At 38.8% G+C, this 15254-nt stretch overlaps 1 protein-coding gene across 1 annotated transcript in view; it reads right to left on the bottom strand.

The window, feature by feature from the left end:
- Window positions 1-635: 635 nt before the first annotated feature.
- Window positions 636-15254, bottom strand: part of GXYLT1 (glucoside xylosyltransferase 1) — a gene marked incomplete at its 3' end in the record, with an annotated part of 33064 nt that continues 18445 nt past the window's right edge. The window contains exons 4-7 of the mRNA XM_084256464.1: window positions 12839-13090; window positions 8536-8659; window positions 8063-8235; window positions 636-797 (exon numbers count right to left, since the gene is read on the bottom strand). Of these exons, the coding sequence (XP_084112590.1) occupies window positions 636-797; window positions 8063-8235; window positions 8536-8659; window positions 12839-13090 (711 nt within the window). The remainder of the gene's footprint in view (window positions 798-8062; window positions 8236-8535; window positions 8660-12838; window positions 13091-15254) is intronic.

The raw sequence follows: 15254 nt of genomic DNA, 5'->3' as shown, positions 1-15254 counted from the left end.
AACAAAAACTTCACTGCTTTCCCTTTCTTATATAGCTCAATTTAAATGTGCAGCTTACTTAGAATCTAGAAATTATCTTAAACATGATTGTCACAAAAAAATATCTTAAAACAGAGATGAAATGCATAAAGGCACAAAGATTGTCAATATCTACAGCGGTCACATCACATTTCTTTAGAAACAGAACCTTTTCTGCTCCTGTAAACAACTGTTTTCTCACACTTTTAAAGTGAGGTTAGTGCTGACGTAAAATTATTGCTCTACTCACAGCTTGAGTGTTTCCACCATGCATGAGGTACATCTTTCCATACACCTGGACTGTTCTTGTTCACTGGAGAATAAGAATGAACCCAAGTGTGTAGGCCACAACCACTCAAGGTTTTCATCAATATTGGAATGACAGCAAAACATTAAAATGACATTACAAAACATCATAGATCAAAAACGTCTTTGAATGGGGCTTTATCTTGTTCTTCATTATATAAATATATTCCTTATTTAACTTCTTCAGGTGAAAAAATTATTCTGAAGATGAATAAATTCCTTCCCCAACATTTCAATCAAGACTACTCCTTCACACACATCCTATGAGATCTTGTTGTTTTAATTCACTTGATTTTAGCAGTCACCAAGAATCACCTTTCCTTTGGTGGTCGATCATAACGATCTCTTATGCTTTTTGTTAGCTGTTTGATAAATATTTTGTAAATTTTTCCACAGTATGTATGTACTGTCTTTTGTAGTTCCAGTTCTAATAGGTTTAATAAGGAACGGATGCTGTCATCTTCAAAAGAACACTAGAGAAAGAAAAAAAAACAAATATGTAAGATATATATATCATATACAATACATATATATAAATTTACTTGTAATCCAAACAACTTCATTTAACATTGACAACCACCATTAAAAGTCTCACAAAAAGTCTGCTCAACAAGTATTTTCAAGGAATGAAACTATGACCTCACATTAAAAGAAGGAGAAAGTCATGGCCAATCTCTCTGGGTGATCAGGGATAGCTCTGCAGAGAAGTAATGAAGACAGGGCATGCCAAGCTGTGGCAAGAACATGTTTGAGAGCAGAGAAGACCCAGAGATACCAGAGCAAGAAGACACCCAGAAGCTGGCTGACGTGCAGAAGAAAGATGAGGCAGATGACCCAGTGAATGGGCAGCTCCCATGGAAGCCACAGGAGCAGAAACAAGGCAGGCTGGCACAATGCCTTGGAACGCACGCCAGTACTGTCCAGAACTCAAGTCTCAGTGAACCTAGAACATCTGTCACCCTCTGAGCGCCAGGACCACCCTGGAGAGACCCAGGCGGCTCGCACCAAAGCCAGTCCCTTTTGGTCCTTTGCCCTGGACCTGTGACATTCTGGACTAGTTCTGTTCTCAGCTGGCTGAACATAACACTGGTAAAATATATCATCCCTTCTGCTACCTAAGCGGGAGGAAAAAAAAATTCAAATAAAACGAAATGAAATAACTAAGGTGAGAGATCATTTCCCCATGACTACAGAGCAAGTAAGTGGCCCAGGCAGGATTCCGCCCCAGCTCCAAGCACTCAACCAGCACTCAGCACTGTTCATCCAAATAAACAAAAACACTGCACCACATCAGTGGCAAAAACCTTGCTGAAAGATGAAGCTCATTTTACAATGGGGAGTTGCAACAAATGTTATTATATTATATGTAGATCTGTTTGGAGTTAATAATGGCCACCAGTTGAAGCAGGAAACCTTCATCAAGGTTTTTCACCTTTATCATGATACTGTCAAGAATCACTTCAACATGTACAAGAAACATACAAGAAATCCTCATTTAACTTCATTGGCAGATTCTTGGAAACTACAGCCTGAGCAGAAGGCAGAAGGGATTTCTTTTTTCCTCATCAACATTATAATGAAACGATACTGAACTAAAAGACTCCATTCAAGGAACCCCTGAACCTAGACACCTGCGGTGGGGAGGCAGCTAAAGTGACAGAAGGCTACACTGTGATCTTTCCCTCACACCAGCATGACAGTAAAATGAAAACAGCAAAGGCGCTTAAAAGTTAATTCAGATACAAATAAAGTACTTGAGATTCAGTTCATTCATTTTGGTATAAATCCAAGTGTTTGCAGTTGACAGCTTTTGATGAGTATTCTCCTGAAATAGGAAGAGTGCCTCAAGAATTAGTGCTTGTTTAGTCACCATAAAACACCAGTGATTTGACCACTGTGGATGTTGATAAACTACCAACACTTAACCTTCATGAAGACAGCCTGCAGTTTACTGTCCTATATCGCATCCTCTGCCAGGCCCAAAGTGTGCACACCTGACCCACCTAGAGGTCATGTGACCTGCACCCAGAGGTCCCGTGCAAGCCTCTGTCTTTGCTATCTCATGCTGCGGTGACTCACCTTCACCTTCCACTTCCCTCCTCCAAGCGCCATTTCCACAGTTCAGCAGTAGAGGAAGACTTCCCAAGACACAAATTTTTAGGAAGGTCATGCTTTATATACAAGACCATCAACTGAAAGGCTATTGTAACCACAATCTGCCAATGCAAGGCATTTTCAAAAAACAGAAGATGTTTTCAAAACATGGCAGCTCAATCCAACAAATGCTATGTGCCAACAGCCGTAGGAAGTAGTGGAAAGGGAAACATTCAAGACCCCCTGGCAGAAGTAGTTATGCAAATATGAGCAGGGTATGAAGTAAATCAAGTTAATACAGAAACACCAAGAAATACAATAATTCAGAATGAAATACTTGAAGCAGCAAATACCATATAGAGCAATAAAATGTTTTGTTCTCATTTTGAATTTATAATTTTTAAACTTACTATTTTTTACTTACTCAAGAACTAATATTTAATAACAAGCATGTACAGACTGTAAAAAAGGATCTGCTGGCTGGCACAGCTATGCATTTTATTTAAAAATGGTTCACATGCTTTATAGTTCGTATTGTCCACTGTATTCAATGGCTAAAACTAAGTTTCTGTCTGAAACTTGCATAAATGTCTTTGTCTGAATGCACTCCTTTAAAAAATCACACTTCTCATTAAATTATAGATAAGGGCAGATAAAAATACTAACCAAAAGCACCATAAAATCTGATAAACTTCATTAAGTTGAAAAATGGATAGAGACAAGCTATAAAGATCCAAAACAGGGCCTCCCTGGTGGCACAAGGGGTTAAGACACAAACGATGATGCTATCTGCAGCCACTGCAGCACAAGTTCGAACCCCAGCCAGGGAGCTACCCATGTGGCAAAGCAGACCTCTCCTGACTCACCCGTTGCTCCCCTCAGCAGTGTATTTCAGTAGGTCCACCTGTTCTGTTCCTCACTCTGTCTCTGGTAAATTCTCTCACCCCCCACACCTCTGGCCCGTACCCCAGTTCTTGTATGTATAAATAAAAAAATCTTTAAGGGCCTCCCCTGGTGGCGCGGAGGCTGAGCACTGGACTGCGAGGCTGCCCACAGCCTCTACAGCACCGGTTTGTTCCCCGGCCGCCAGCTAGGGTCCCACCAAAAAAAAAAAAAAAAATCTTTAAAAAAAAAAAAAGAGAGAGAGAGCGCCTCCCCAGTGGCACAGCGGTTGAGCACTGCACTGTGAAGCTGTCTGCAGCCTCTGCAGCACCAGTTCGATTCCCCGCCGGTCAGGGAGAACCCACATGGCGCAGCAGACCTCTCCTGCTTCACCAGCTGCTCCCCTCAGCAGTGTCTTTGGTCCATGTGCCTGTTCTGCTCCCCCCTCTGGTTCTGGTGAATTCTCTCACCCTCCCGTGCTTCTGACCTATACCCCAGTTCTTGTATAAAATAAATAAATAAATCTTAAAAAAAATAAAAAGATCCAAAACAAACACACACAAAAAAATCATTAATTCAGTGTTTGAAGTCATTTTAAAAATGAGAGATTTTTTTTAAAAATGAAGTGTAATTAATCAACTTAAAAATCATTCTTCAGTATTTTTAAAGGTATATACTTATAAACCAAAGAAAAGATAAAACTAGGGAGATTTAACACCTTAATAATGAACTTTTATATTCGAAGGCAACAAAGAAATCGTATTTTTATAGGAATGTGTTTCTTCTCTATGCCGCAGTCTCAGAACCCCAAAAAGCACTTTTCTTCATTTTTATCACTTCCTGACAACACAAGATAAAACATCATTAAAATACACTATTGATTTTTTAAGACATACAAGGTCTGCCACATTAAAATAAATGAACATCAACACTAAATTTCATAATTCTTTAGTGAGTGTAGCTATATCCTGATAAACTGATTATTCAGAAACCCTGTCTGCTAAGTTTACAAGACACGAATCTTAGCAAATTATATACTAAACTGCAGCCTGCAGTGATTACTCTGTCTAAAACTAAGTCTGAGAAAAACCAATTTCCAGTAGAGAACTTCAATTCCTTATCACAGTGGACGACTACCTAACATGGCACGCCAGCTCTGCGCCCACACCAGCCCTGTCACCTCCCACCTTTCTTCACCATTAGGCCAAGTGGAACAGCTCAACACCCACACATCCTTCATGACTCCTGGGCCTTTTTCTCAGGCAGTTCTTGCCCATTTGGCAAACTTCCTCGTGCTCCCTTCAAATGCCTCCTCATCAATGACCCTCTGACCAGTCAGGCCAAGTGCCTCTCTTTCACAGTTCTAGTACAGCCTCTGCCACAGCAGGTTATTGGTATTTTTATCCTATTAATGAGGCTATACTAGGTCAGAGGATTGTAGTTATCAGTGATAAAAATGCAGCAAAGAGGGGCTTCAAACTCTTCTCTGACCACCACATTTTGTTAGCTAAACAAACATGCCTATAATGTACTTTGTTTTGTCTCCACAGCCACATAAGATCAGGCAGAATCTAGCAGAATGAAGCATATTTACATGAAAGTTAGGTGGATACCCCTGTAAATACGTCCCCCAAATCACTGAATTATACACTTCAAATGGGTTAACTTTATGGTATATAAATTATGTCTCAATAAATTTATTTATAAAAACCCAATGGGTGAAAGACTTGAAAAAAATTTCACCAGAAAAGAAAAATAAAATGGCTCAGAAACAAATATATCAGTATATAAATATACTCAATCTCACTCATAAAATGAATATGAATTAAAATTACACCAAGATTCCATTTCTCACCTATGAGAATACCAACATTTTAAAAGCCAAATACACTCCACTGCTAAAACTGTGGGAACAGGTGTTCTCACAAACTGTTCACAGAAATGCAGACAATTTCCATGGAGGGGAAATCAGCAGAATCTTCAATCCCACTTCCAGAAATTTACCCTGAAGGTCCATCTCCCAAAAACATAAATACACACACACACAGAGCAAAGTTATACACTGTTGCATTATTTATAATTCAAAATAGGGGAAATTACAAAAATGTCCAAACATAATAGACTGGTTGAATAAACTCTGGTACACATACAAAATGGAGTGACTTGCAAGTGTAACACACACACAAAAAAAAGATGAGGAAGCTACCTAGATTATTTTAAGTGGGAAAAAAGCAAAGAGAAAAATGAACAAAAGCAGTATTTATCCTCCATGCAAGAAAAAAACAATTACAAAACACACAGAAATCTGCTCATCTTACAAACAGAAACACAGGAAGAACAGACCAGAAATTGGTAACCTCTGGGGTGAAGTTTGAGGTGGAAGGGATGGGGTGGGAGTGAGAATTCAGAATAAACCTTTATATAGTTTTGACTTTTGGAATATATTAACATTCCACATAGCTGAAAAACTAAAATTAAATCAACAGGAACAAAAGGGGTCAAAGGACAAAAACTGAAAGCATACTAACACAAATGATCCCTTGTGTATTTCAAATGAGTAACATAATGTCAGTGAAAAGAGGATGGAAGAACTAATCCCAAGCTTCTGAACAGTGTTGAGAACACACCTGCATGGGCACCCTTAGGAGGGGATAAAGGGGCAGGGGAGAAGAGAAGGGAAGATGGGAAATAAATCCTGAACTTTTTTAGTTGGGTGGTTTTTTGCAGGGAGAGGAATGAAGGTGATGGTATAAATGGAACATTTTGGACATTATTTAAATGCCTTGGCCTCCCCTGGTGGCGCAGCTGTTGAGAGCTGGGCTGCGAGGCTGCCCGCAGCCTCTGCAGCGCAGGTTCGTTCCCGGCCACTGGTGAGGGTCCCACAAAAATAAATAAAAAATAAATAAATGTCTTACAGGATTAAGCAAATGAGAAAATGTGCTGATGTTAGGAACAGGATTTAACTAGAAGAAAGGGGAAGAGACTGGTTTAAACAAGAACCAACGATGTATGCTAAATCCAGTAGGGTCATTTTGATGAGAGCAGAGCACTCACATACTTCACAGTCTCCCCATAAAATGCTGACAAGAGGGAAAAAGGTAACTTTACAATAGTGGAGAACTCAAACTACATTCCAACTCAATCAAAATCAGCATCACCAACGAGAGGCAGTTCAGCGTCACGTCACTTATCCACCATTCTGAACAGGAAGCAGATCCTGAACCTAATCATAAGGAATGTTTAAAGGGGGGATTGAAAGGACACTGTTCTCTAAATATGTCCAAGTCATAGAAGACAAAGACCAAGAAACTGTTTTAAACCATAGGTGAGAAAAGACACATGGATGGTAGATTAAAGTGCTGTATCAATATTAAATTTTTTTAACTTGTTATCTACAGTGTTTAAAAAAAGAATTGGTGGGGCCTCCCTGGTGGCGCAGGCGGTTGAGTGCAGCACTATGAAGCTGTCTGCAGCTTCTGCAGTGTGGGTTTGATCCTGGCCTGCCAGGGAGAATCCCACATGGCACCACAGACCTCTCCTGTCTCGCCTGCTGCTCCCCTCAGCAGTGTGTTTCAGTCAGTCTGCCTGTTCTGGTCCCCGCTCTGTCCTGGTGAATCTTCTCACCCTCCCGCACATCTGGCCTGTACCCTGGTTCTTGTATAAATAAATCTTTAAAAGTAAAAAAATGCTTCTGAACGAAAGCTTTAAAAAAAGAATTTGTTCTTTACGCTAAAGATTTTAGGGGTAAAAGAGCACAGTCCATACAATCAACATTCAAATGTTCCAGGAAAAAATTGTGTGCGTGCGTGCGTGCATGTGTGTGTGTAGAGAGAGAAAGGAAAAAAGCAATGATAAAGCATATAGGGTAAATACTAATGATAGAGGAAAGAATAGAAAACCTAAACTTAAAGGAGGCACCACAAGACTAAAACCTGACACACAAGGAAGTGGGGGTAGAGGGGATTAACATGACCATTAACCCAGCTTAGGCGCCAGTGCCTTATTACAAGCATAAGACCTAAGCAGGTATCAGACTACTGTAGGAAGCTTTGAGAGCACAGACCTGAGGGTAAAGATCTAGAGATTGGGCCCATTTTGGAATCTCCCACCCTTTCTGATTCTGCGTAGTTATCCAAAATCAGCAGCAATCAGTCCACTCCACAAAGCAGTGAGCTCCTCCCAAAGAGAAGACGACGATATCAGTATAGACTCTGTAATAGCACAGGGCAGCAGTCCTCCTGTGCACCTGTGCTTGTGCCCACCTCCACAGGGCAGCAGCCTTCCTGCCTGCCCCGTGACCTGTACCATGCTGGACTTCTCTTCTCTGACCTCCCTCAGCAGAGGCTGCTCTCCTCAAGGCTGCTTGTCTGCAACCATGCAGGCCTCTCTCAGCAAACCTGTCCCTTTCAGGGCAGCTCTTTCTGCCCGCTTGTGTCTATACAAGTGTACTTTATTCTTCTGTCCCCTTTTTCTAATAAATCTGCTTTTTTAAATATAACTAACGTCTCTCTTCTGTAGAGACTAAACTCGCCTGAGAAACTCACTGCATGCCGTTGAAAGGGGAGCTCTGGTGAAACTTTTCCCCAAGTAAACCCAAGGATCTCACTCTCTAAACCCATCATCTCCAAAAACTACGTCATCAATAACTGATCAACTTGAGTAAATGATGCCAAATTCTTAATTCTTTGTACTGTTCTTTCTTATAACTCTCTCTATAGGCTTGGAAGTACTTATACACACAGACACACAGACAAATGCTTACATTTCTGAGTGCTTCATAAATAGTTCTAAATGCTGGTTGCTTATCATCATGGTAAACACCTCTGTTCCCATGAAGAATAAAGATTCCTTCTTCTTCTGCTTCTTGGCAATTGCTTCCATATATACAATGATCTGGTCGATAATTCCATTGACATGGAAAAACAAAAAGGCTTTCTGCATGAAGAAAGACAAAACAATGAAGCAAATAACCCTAATTTCACAGATTTAACACTTTTCCAAAAGATGTAGTTTAAAAACACAACTCTTACAAGATAAAATTCAAAACAGTGAAACATGTTTGGCATTTAGCTACTGCCCAAATAAATCAATATTTAAAAATGTTTTACTGTCTTAAATATAAATAGTAATAACCACTGATATAAGCTAAAATCAAATATATTTCTTCATTTTTTACTAATTATTACCTATGCCCTACTATAAATTAAATGCAAAGAATAAAATTTAAATGATTACCTGGATTATGAAAAAATATGATGTTCAGCAGATCTTGATCACCCCATGTGATGTTCAACTTGTATTTTTTAAGCAAGGGCATAAGGATGTCCCCCCATCGTAATCGGACAGTTGTCATATCATTCTGTTTGGAAATGCATTCAAAAGACCCTCAGACATCCAGTTTAAAACAGCAGCACCTTGATAGTTCCCATTCCTCCCACAGCAATTATGGCAGGCCAACAAAGAAAAAGGCAAATTTTTCTTGGTATCATACCCCTAAAACCGAGGAAGGATGGCCAGCAGGCGTGGAAAAAATAGCAGAAGATCTCCAAAGCTATACTTAGCAGTGATAAAACTAGTAAGTCAAGAAAGAAAGGGAAAGTACATGAAAGCTTAAGCACTTTTGCTGTGCCCTCATCGTAAAATGCAGATGGTTTCAGTAACCGAGTCTGAGACTGTGCTGTAGAGCTGCTGAGGGCTGTCAACAGAAACCTAAGAGCACCTCAGAAAGCACCTGGCACACAGTACATACTCCGTGTTAGCTGTTGTTTCTGGTGCCAGGATCACTATTATTCTTAAACTGATTTGCTAATCTTTTAAATTGGCATTTATTTCAAAGATCATTTGAAATAGATAAATCTAACCAAAAAAAAAAAAAATACACACATAAAAATAAAGGTAAATAGTAAAAAACAATATGCCGGACAAAAATTACATCGTATAGAGATGAAGTAGAAAAGTATCCATTTTGTGTATATTTATAGTTTACAATTCTCATTGATAATTGGCCTCTTTATAAGCTGTTCTCATCCAAGAACATGTATCACTTTCTATCTTCAAGTTTTCAACTGTCCTCTCATTAGCATATTAAAACTTTCTTCCTATCTATCTTGCCAATTTCCTTCAAGTTTGTTCTTTGGTATAGTACCTATTTTAACACCATTTTAACTGGAGCCATCTAAAAGGATGTTATTTGTATATTACGAAATTCAAGAGCCTATAAACAGGCATCACAAATGACACACACAGAGATTTGTTAGGAAAAGTAACTGGACCCCTTCCAGCAGGACATAAGAGTCTCAAAAGTCTCCCCATCCAGCGGCATGGCTGGCAGTCTTGAAGATTACATTCCAGAAAAGCGCTCCATTGTGCCCGTGGAGTCTCTCACGCAACTGAAGTACTTACAGGAGGGACAGACTCACTGACTCATTCTGAAGACGTTAGGCTTTGCTATCACAGAGTTGGAATTATGCCAGCACAAAAACTATCCTAGGTGTGGGTGTTGATTAACTGAGAGGTCTGCACATCAGCACAGTTTCAGCAGGTTGTCATATGATGCTCTGCCACAGGAGAACTACTACTGGGTCAGTCAGCAAAAATACTAGTTTGTCTTTCCTTGGAAAAATTGGGATTCCTATACTTTAATTTTCAAATTAGCCATATACTTCATGGTTCATTATAGTTTGTAATTATGTTATTCTGGGTTTTTCAGTTTAGAGAGATGTCAACAGCATGTAGCGATGATCTTATCTTCTAATGTTTCTACCTGTTCTGTCACATGTCTAACACGGGGCTTGTCATTCATCAGGGCTGAGAACCCCTGATGCAGTGTCAAGTGATAGCTGTGAAAATCAAGACCACTTTGGTCTTGACTTTAACTGGAAAGCGTCTCCTGTTTCCCCACTAAGTACAATGCTGCCTTTTGAGCTAAGATAAACATCTTAATGTTCCATCAATTTATATTTTAATCTTTTTTAAAAATCAAATACAGATATTGAATTTCTTCAGGGGCCTTTTCAGCCTCAGTGGGGTAGCTCATGGCTCATTATTTAAAAACACAAAGTCAAGTACCCAAAAAAACTAGAGTAGAAAGAGCACTCTGGATGTGAGAATCTGGGGTAGGCAGGGAAGAATGACACTGAAGCCTTTTAGGACTCTTAAAAGCTCTCGCCTAAACTTGTACTCCTCATAGTGCAGTTCACAGAATATCAACCAGAGAATTTTTCACATCTAATAAGATTAAGAACAGAAATTAAGAGTAAGTTTGGAAACGCTTAAGCAATTTAACAGAATAATTGTGTCTATGTAATCTAATGCTTTTCTATTAATTTATTTATATTACTTTTTCAAAAGCAGTGGCTCATGACAGATTAGAAGTTTTTAAAAAAGTAATCCTTCTTCATGGTTCACAAAGCACTGTCATGAACTACTCTATGATACATCACAGACTCAATGGAGGTATAAACAACGTCCTTCAAGAGAGGAAGAGCCAGACTTTCTGAGAAAAAAATGTTTGTATTTAAACTAAGTATGGTCTTCTATAATTATATTACCCTTAGGTGAAGTCTCTCAGAATGCAGTGCAGTAATTAAAAATAATCAAGCCCCTCCCAAAAAAATCTGGAAAAACAACAAGAATAAATTTCACTTAGCAAATTGATTTTTTAAAAAACTACTGAAAGGATAGCTCTGAGATAAATCACTGAGCATGTTAACTACATTCCTCATATTCCAAGCAGGAAAATAAGAATTTCCTCATTAAGTGAAGAAAATCAAAGCTTGAAATTTAGGAAAGACCATACAAAAATAAAAGGGAAAAAAAAGAAACTGTTACAATATTGAAGAATGACATTTAAGTAAAAGATTAAGTAAAAAATAATCATAGGTTTGAACTACATCGCTCTATTTTTAATTTTTTTAATCAAATAATGTTATTACTAAATTATCGCTAAGGTTCTTTGCAACACTATTCATAATTCTATGAATCTCAAATGAATTACTGAGAACTTAAATCCTTCCTTAGCAGATAATCTTAGAGCACCATCTTCTGGTATAATATTACTCTGCATACCCAAGTCAATTATCAGAAAAGAAAGAAACTCATGGAATTAGATCTATTTTATTTGGTAAAACTTTATGGTTGATGAATTACATGAGTTCTTAAAACTCAAGATGTATTTACAAATTGCATAATATAAGAAATTAGTTCCCTATTAGGTGACAACACAGGTTACACTGGCTTCATTAATACATTCATTTATGGGAAACAAAACTGAAATGAAATCAAGATCTGAGAAAGTCTCAGAAAATGGAAGTATTAAAAAAAAAGTTTTTATATTTACAGAGGATATGCATAATCTGTCCTAAGACAAAATATCAACGTAGATGGGTGGTGATGGCTGCAAACAGTACTAGCACCTATACCAAAAACATCAAGAACAATCAAGAACACCACCAAATATTAACAGGGGATAACGCTAAATAAGGTAAAAATTAAATCAGAGATGTAGAAAATAATAATAAATAAATAATGGTACAAATTCTAATTCATGTGACAAATACAAATGTGATAAATACATGCACGCAAACTTGTATACTCAGCTCATGAAAGACGTACTGTCCTTTAATGTTTATTTTAGCCATAACTAGATTTAAAAGGATAAACATTAAGGCCATATGGGTACTCATAAGTCACTACTTTGAGTTAACATTTAATTGCCTGTTATGTGCCCTGCTCTGACCTAAGAATTTTAAAGGGACCTCTTTTAAACTGACAACCAGTACACAGGTGGCAAAGCTAAACATAAAATCAAACATTTTGACTCCAGAATCCATAAACTACAGTGAGTTAAAATTCAGCACGTAAGACTCACTGACATGAAACTGGTAAACAGCACAACGTACTCACGTATTCAGAATGGACAGTTAGAGAACTTAAACAATCTAACTTCCACTGACTCCACAAACTCAGAGCTAAGAAACATGCAGGGATTTTTTTTTTTTAGGTTATTTTATTATTTTACACTATCCTCTATGTTAACGATTTTAATTGCACCGAAACAGCCAACACCTTTACTTTGTGTTGGGACTGTCTCAATTCAGAAGGTCCTCACTCAGGGCCTGGAGGCAGGTACTATTATCTATAATCCTCATTTCACAGAAAACTGAAGCCCAGACACTTTCAAACATATACAAGGTCCCTGGACCAAGGTTTGAACCAAGCCACCAGGTCACAGAGTCCCCCAAGATACAGCACACTTCAGAGGCAACCACTCTACAGCTGCACAACCGCAAACCATCACCACCGCTCCGGACAGCAGACTAGGAAGATGCTCCATGCTTAGGGCGCTTTCACCTATGCCCTGCGATGCCTTCTGGTCTGAACTAGCTACTTTCCACTCTAATAAAGAGCTTCATGAGAACACACTTCTCTTCGATTATCATAGATCAGTGGGAAAATTCTGAACAGTTCTAGGTTGGAAACTAAACAACCTGAAGGAGAGAGAAAGAAATGTTACACAACTACTGTATCAGTGACTTACCTTGAAATACTTCCTTCTCATTCTGGTCATATTCATCAGCATGACCCCGGAGTTCACCCCAGTCTTGCCATAGTAAGGATGCCTGGCAAAGCGGTTATACCAGCCAATCCGAGGCTCTTCATGTTCTGGTGCCATGGCAGCAATTTGTGTGGAATTGAATTTCTTTAGCAAAGACCAAATATCATCCACGGGCCGTAAAAACAGGATATCAGTGTCGACATACAATAATGAGTCAACTTCTTTCAGGATTAACTATGAGGAGAGAGATTTGAATCATTAACTAGAATTCTATGCATTTAATATAAAACATAAAAGACATTGATTATGAAAGATACCTAAGACATAAGCTAACTTATATTTTTAAACACAGTATTTTTCCTAAACCTGTCATTTCTTACAACAGTGTAAATACTATGTTAATCTTTATCTTAATGTTCACAAAAGAAAAAACTATAAAATCACATTAGAAATGACATTATTCAAAGAAAAATAAAATATAAGCAATATCCACAAAGATCAGGGAAGAAATGATTTTCATAATGAAAAGTAACATTAAGAGAACTTATACAATCAAATCCTAATTTCCTGAGATAAATACAGAAATAAGCCAATATAAATGAAGATCTAGTGAACATATTAACTTATAATAACTTGTAACATTAATGGCTGGTACTTGTCTATCACTTTGGTCTCAACTAGGGAAGGATGGAGCCAACCCATACCATCTAGCTTCAGCGTGCTGCTCTTCCTGTCTCTGTGCTGTCTCCCAAAAAATCAAAGAAAATGTGCACTTAGCAAGGACAAAGACTTGTCTTGGGAAAAAAGACTGGCCAGGTTGTTATTTTATGAGATATGTCAAATCTCTAATATATGCCTTCTCCAGGGACTTTCAAGGGTAATTATTTCTGCCTCTCCCCTGGGCTTTTGAATTTGACTCCTACAAATTTAGGTTTACTACTTATTGCAGTTTATTAGTAGGAGTCAGTGATGAGACTAATCTAAGCCTATTTTAGATTACAGGATGTTTACAGAAAGTACCTATAGCAGACTCAGAAACACCCCATAAAACTAGAGATAAGACATAAGGTTGAATAACAATCACATCAGTAATTTTCTGATTATTTTGATGGAAGGAGTTCACATAGTTTACATGAGTTCTTTTCATCAACTTTTTTAAGCATAACAAAATAGCTGTTTTAAGTCAGTATGTTTGAGGGGCATTTGTTACATAACAATAGTAAATATCGAGGACAAGTGGCTTGCTCAGTGGACAGAGCTAGACAGATGAACAGATTATATGTGATAAAGAACAATAAAATGTTAATTGTAGAATCTGGGTGGAACATGTATGGGTGTGTCCTGTACAATTCTTTCAATTCTCTGCATTTGAAAACATTTACAATAAAGTGTCAGTAAGGAGAAAAGACTAGCAACAGGAGATGTGTTCCTCATATATCACAACATGCTGGATCCAGTGCCAAGCACTTTTATATTTGCTATCCTGTTTATTCTTCTCAGCAGTCACAAAGGTTGGTGCTACTATTGTCTCCATTTACAGATGAGAAAACTGAGACTCAGAGAGGCCAAGGCCCTTTTCTGAAGTAAGCATGTATGAGAGGAGGTAGGACTTCTGGGGCAGGTGTGTGTGATTAAGTCACTCAAGCTCCGGGCCCCCCTCAGCTTTCCTATCTACTGTGCACGTGTGTCTTGGATAGAAAAAGTTAATAAAATCAGCAAACGATCCCTTAATTTTTTCTTTCCCAATACTGGATAGGAAGAAAAATAAGTCTTCATTTATGTCCCCATCTCCCCATTCTTTTTCAGGTGCAAAGAAAAGCTGCCTTGTGATGGGGCTCCAGGGGTGGCGACGGCTGTGGTATTCATGGTCTCCCATCTGTTCCTCCATGCCCTGAAGTCAGGCCAGGCCCGCTCCTAGATGGTGAACACTGTGGGCTCAGGGGACTTAAATGAGCTGACCAGTCATCAAGGACAAAGGTTAAGCACAGATTTCACACTCACGCTTCCTGCTGCAGAGGCCAGTGCTCTGGTTTTGCGGGGTTTTTTGTGTTTTTTTAAAGATTTTTATTTATTTATTTATACGAGCACTAGGTATAGTCAGAAGCGCGGGAGGGTGAGAGAATTCACCAGAGCCAGAGCGGGGAACAGAACAGGTAGACTGACGAAATACACTGCTGAGGGGAGCAGAGGGCACGGCAGGAGAGGTCTGGTTGCCATGTGGGACCCTCGCTGGTGGCTGGAGATCGAACCAGCGCTGCAGAGGCTGAGGGCAGCTTCGCAGCCCAGCGCTCAACCACTGCGCCACCAGGGGAGGCCCTTTGCGGTTCTTTTTAACAGGTCTCCAAATTGGATTCCGACTAAACTGAAATGTACAATTAAGTGGCACTTGCTCTCAATG

The sequence above is a fragment of the Talpa europaea genome (assembly GCF_964194135.1).
Source record: "Talpa europaea genome assembly, chromosome: 15".
Lineage (NCBI taxonomy): Eukaryota > Metazoa > Chordata > Mammalia > Eulipotyphla > Talpidae > Talpa > Talpa europaea.
This window is presented reverse-complemented; position numbering and strand designations above follow the sequence as displayed.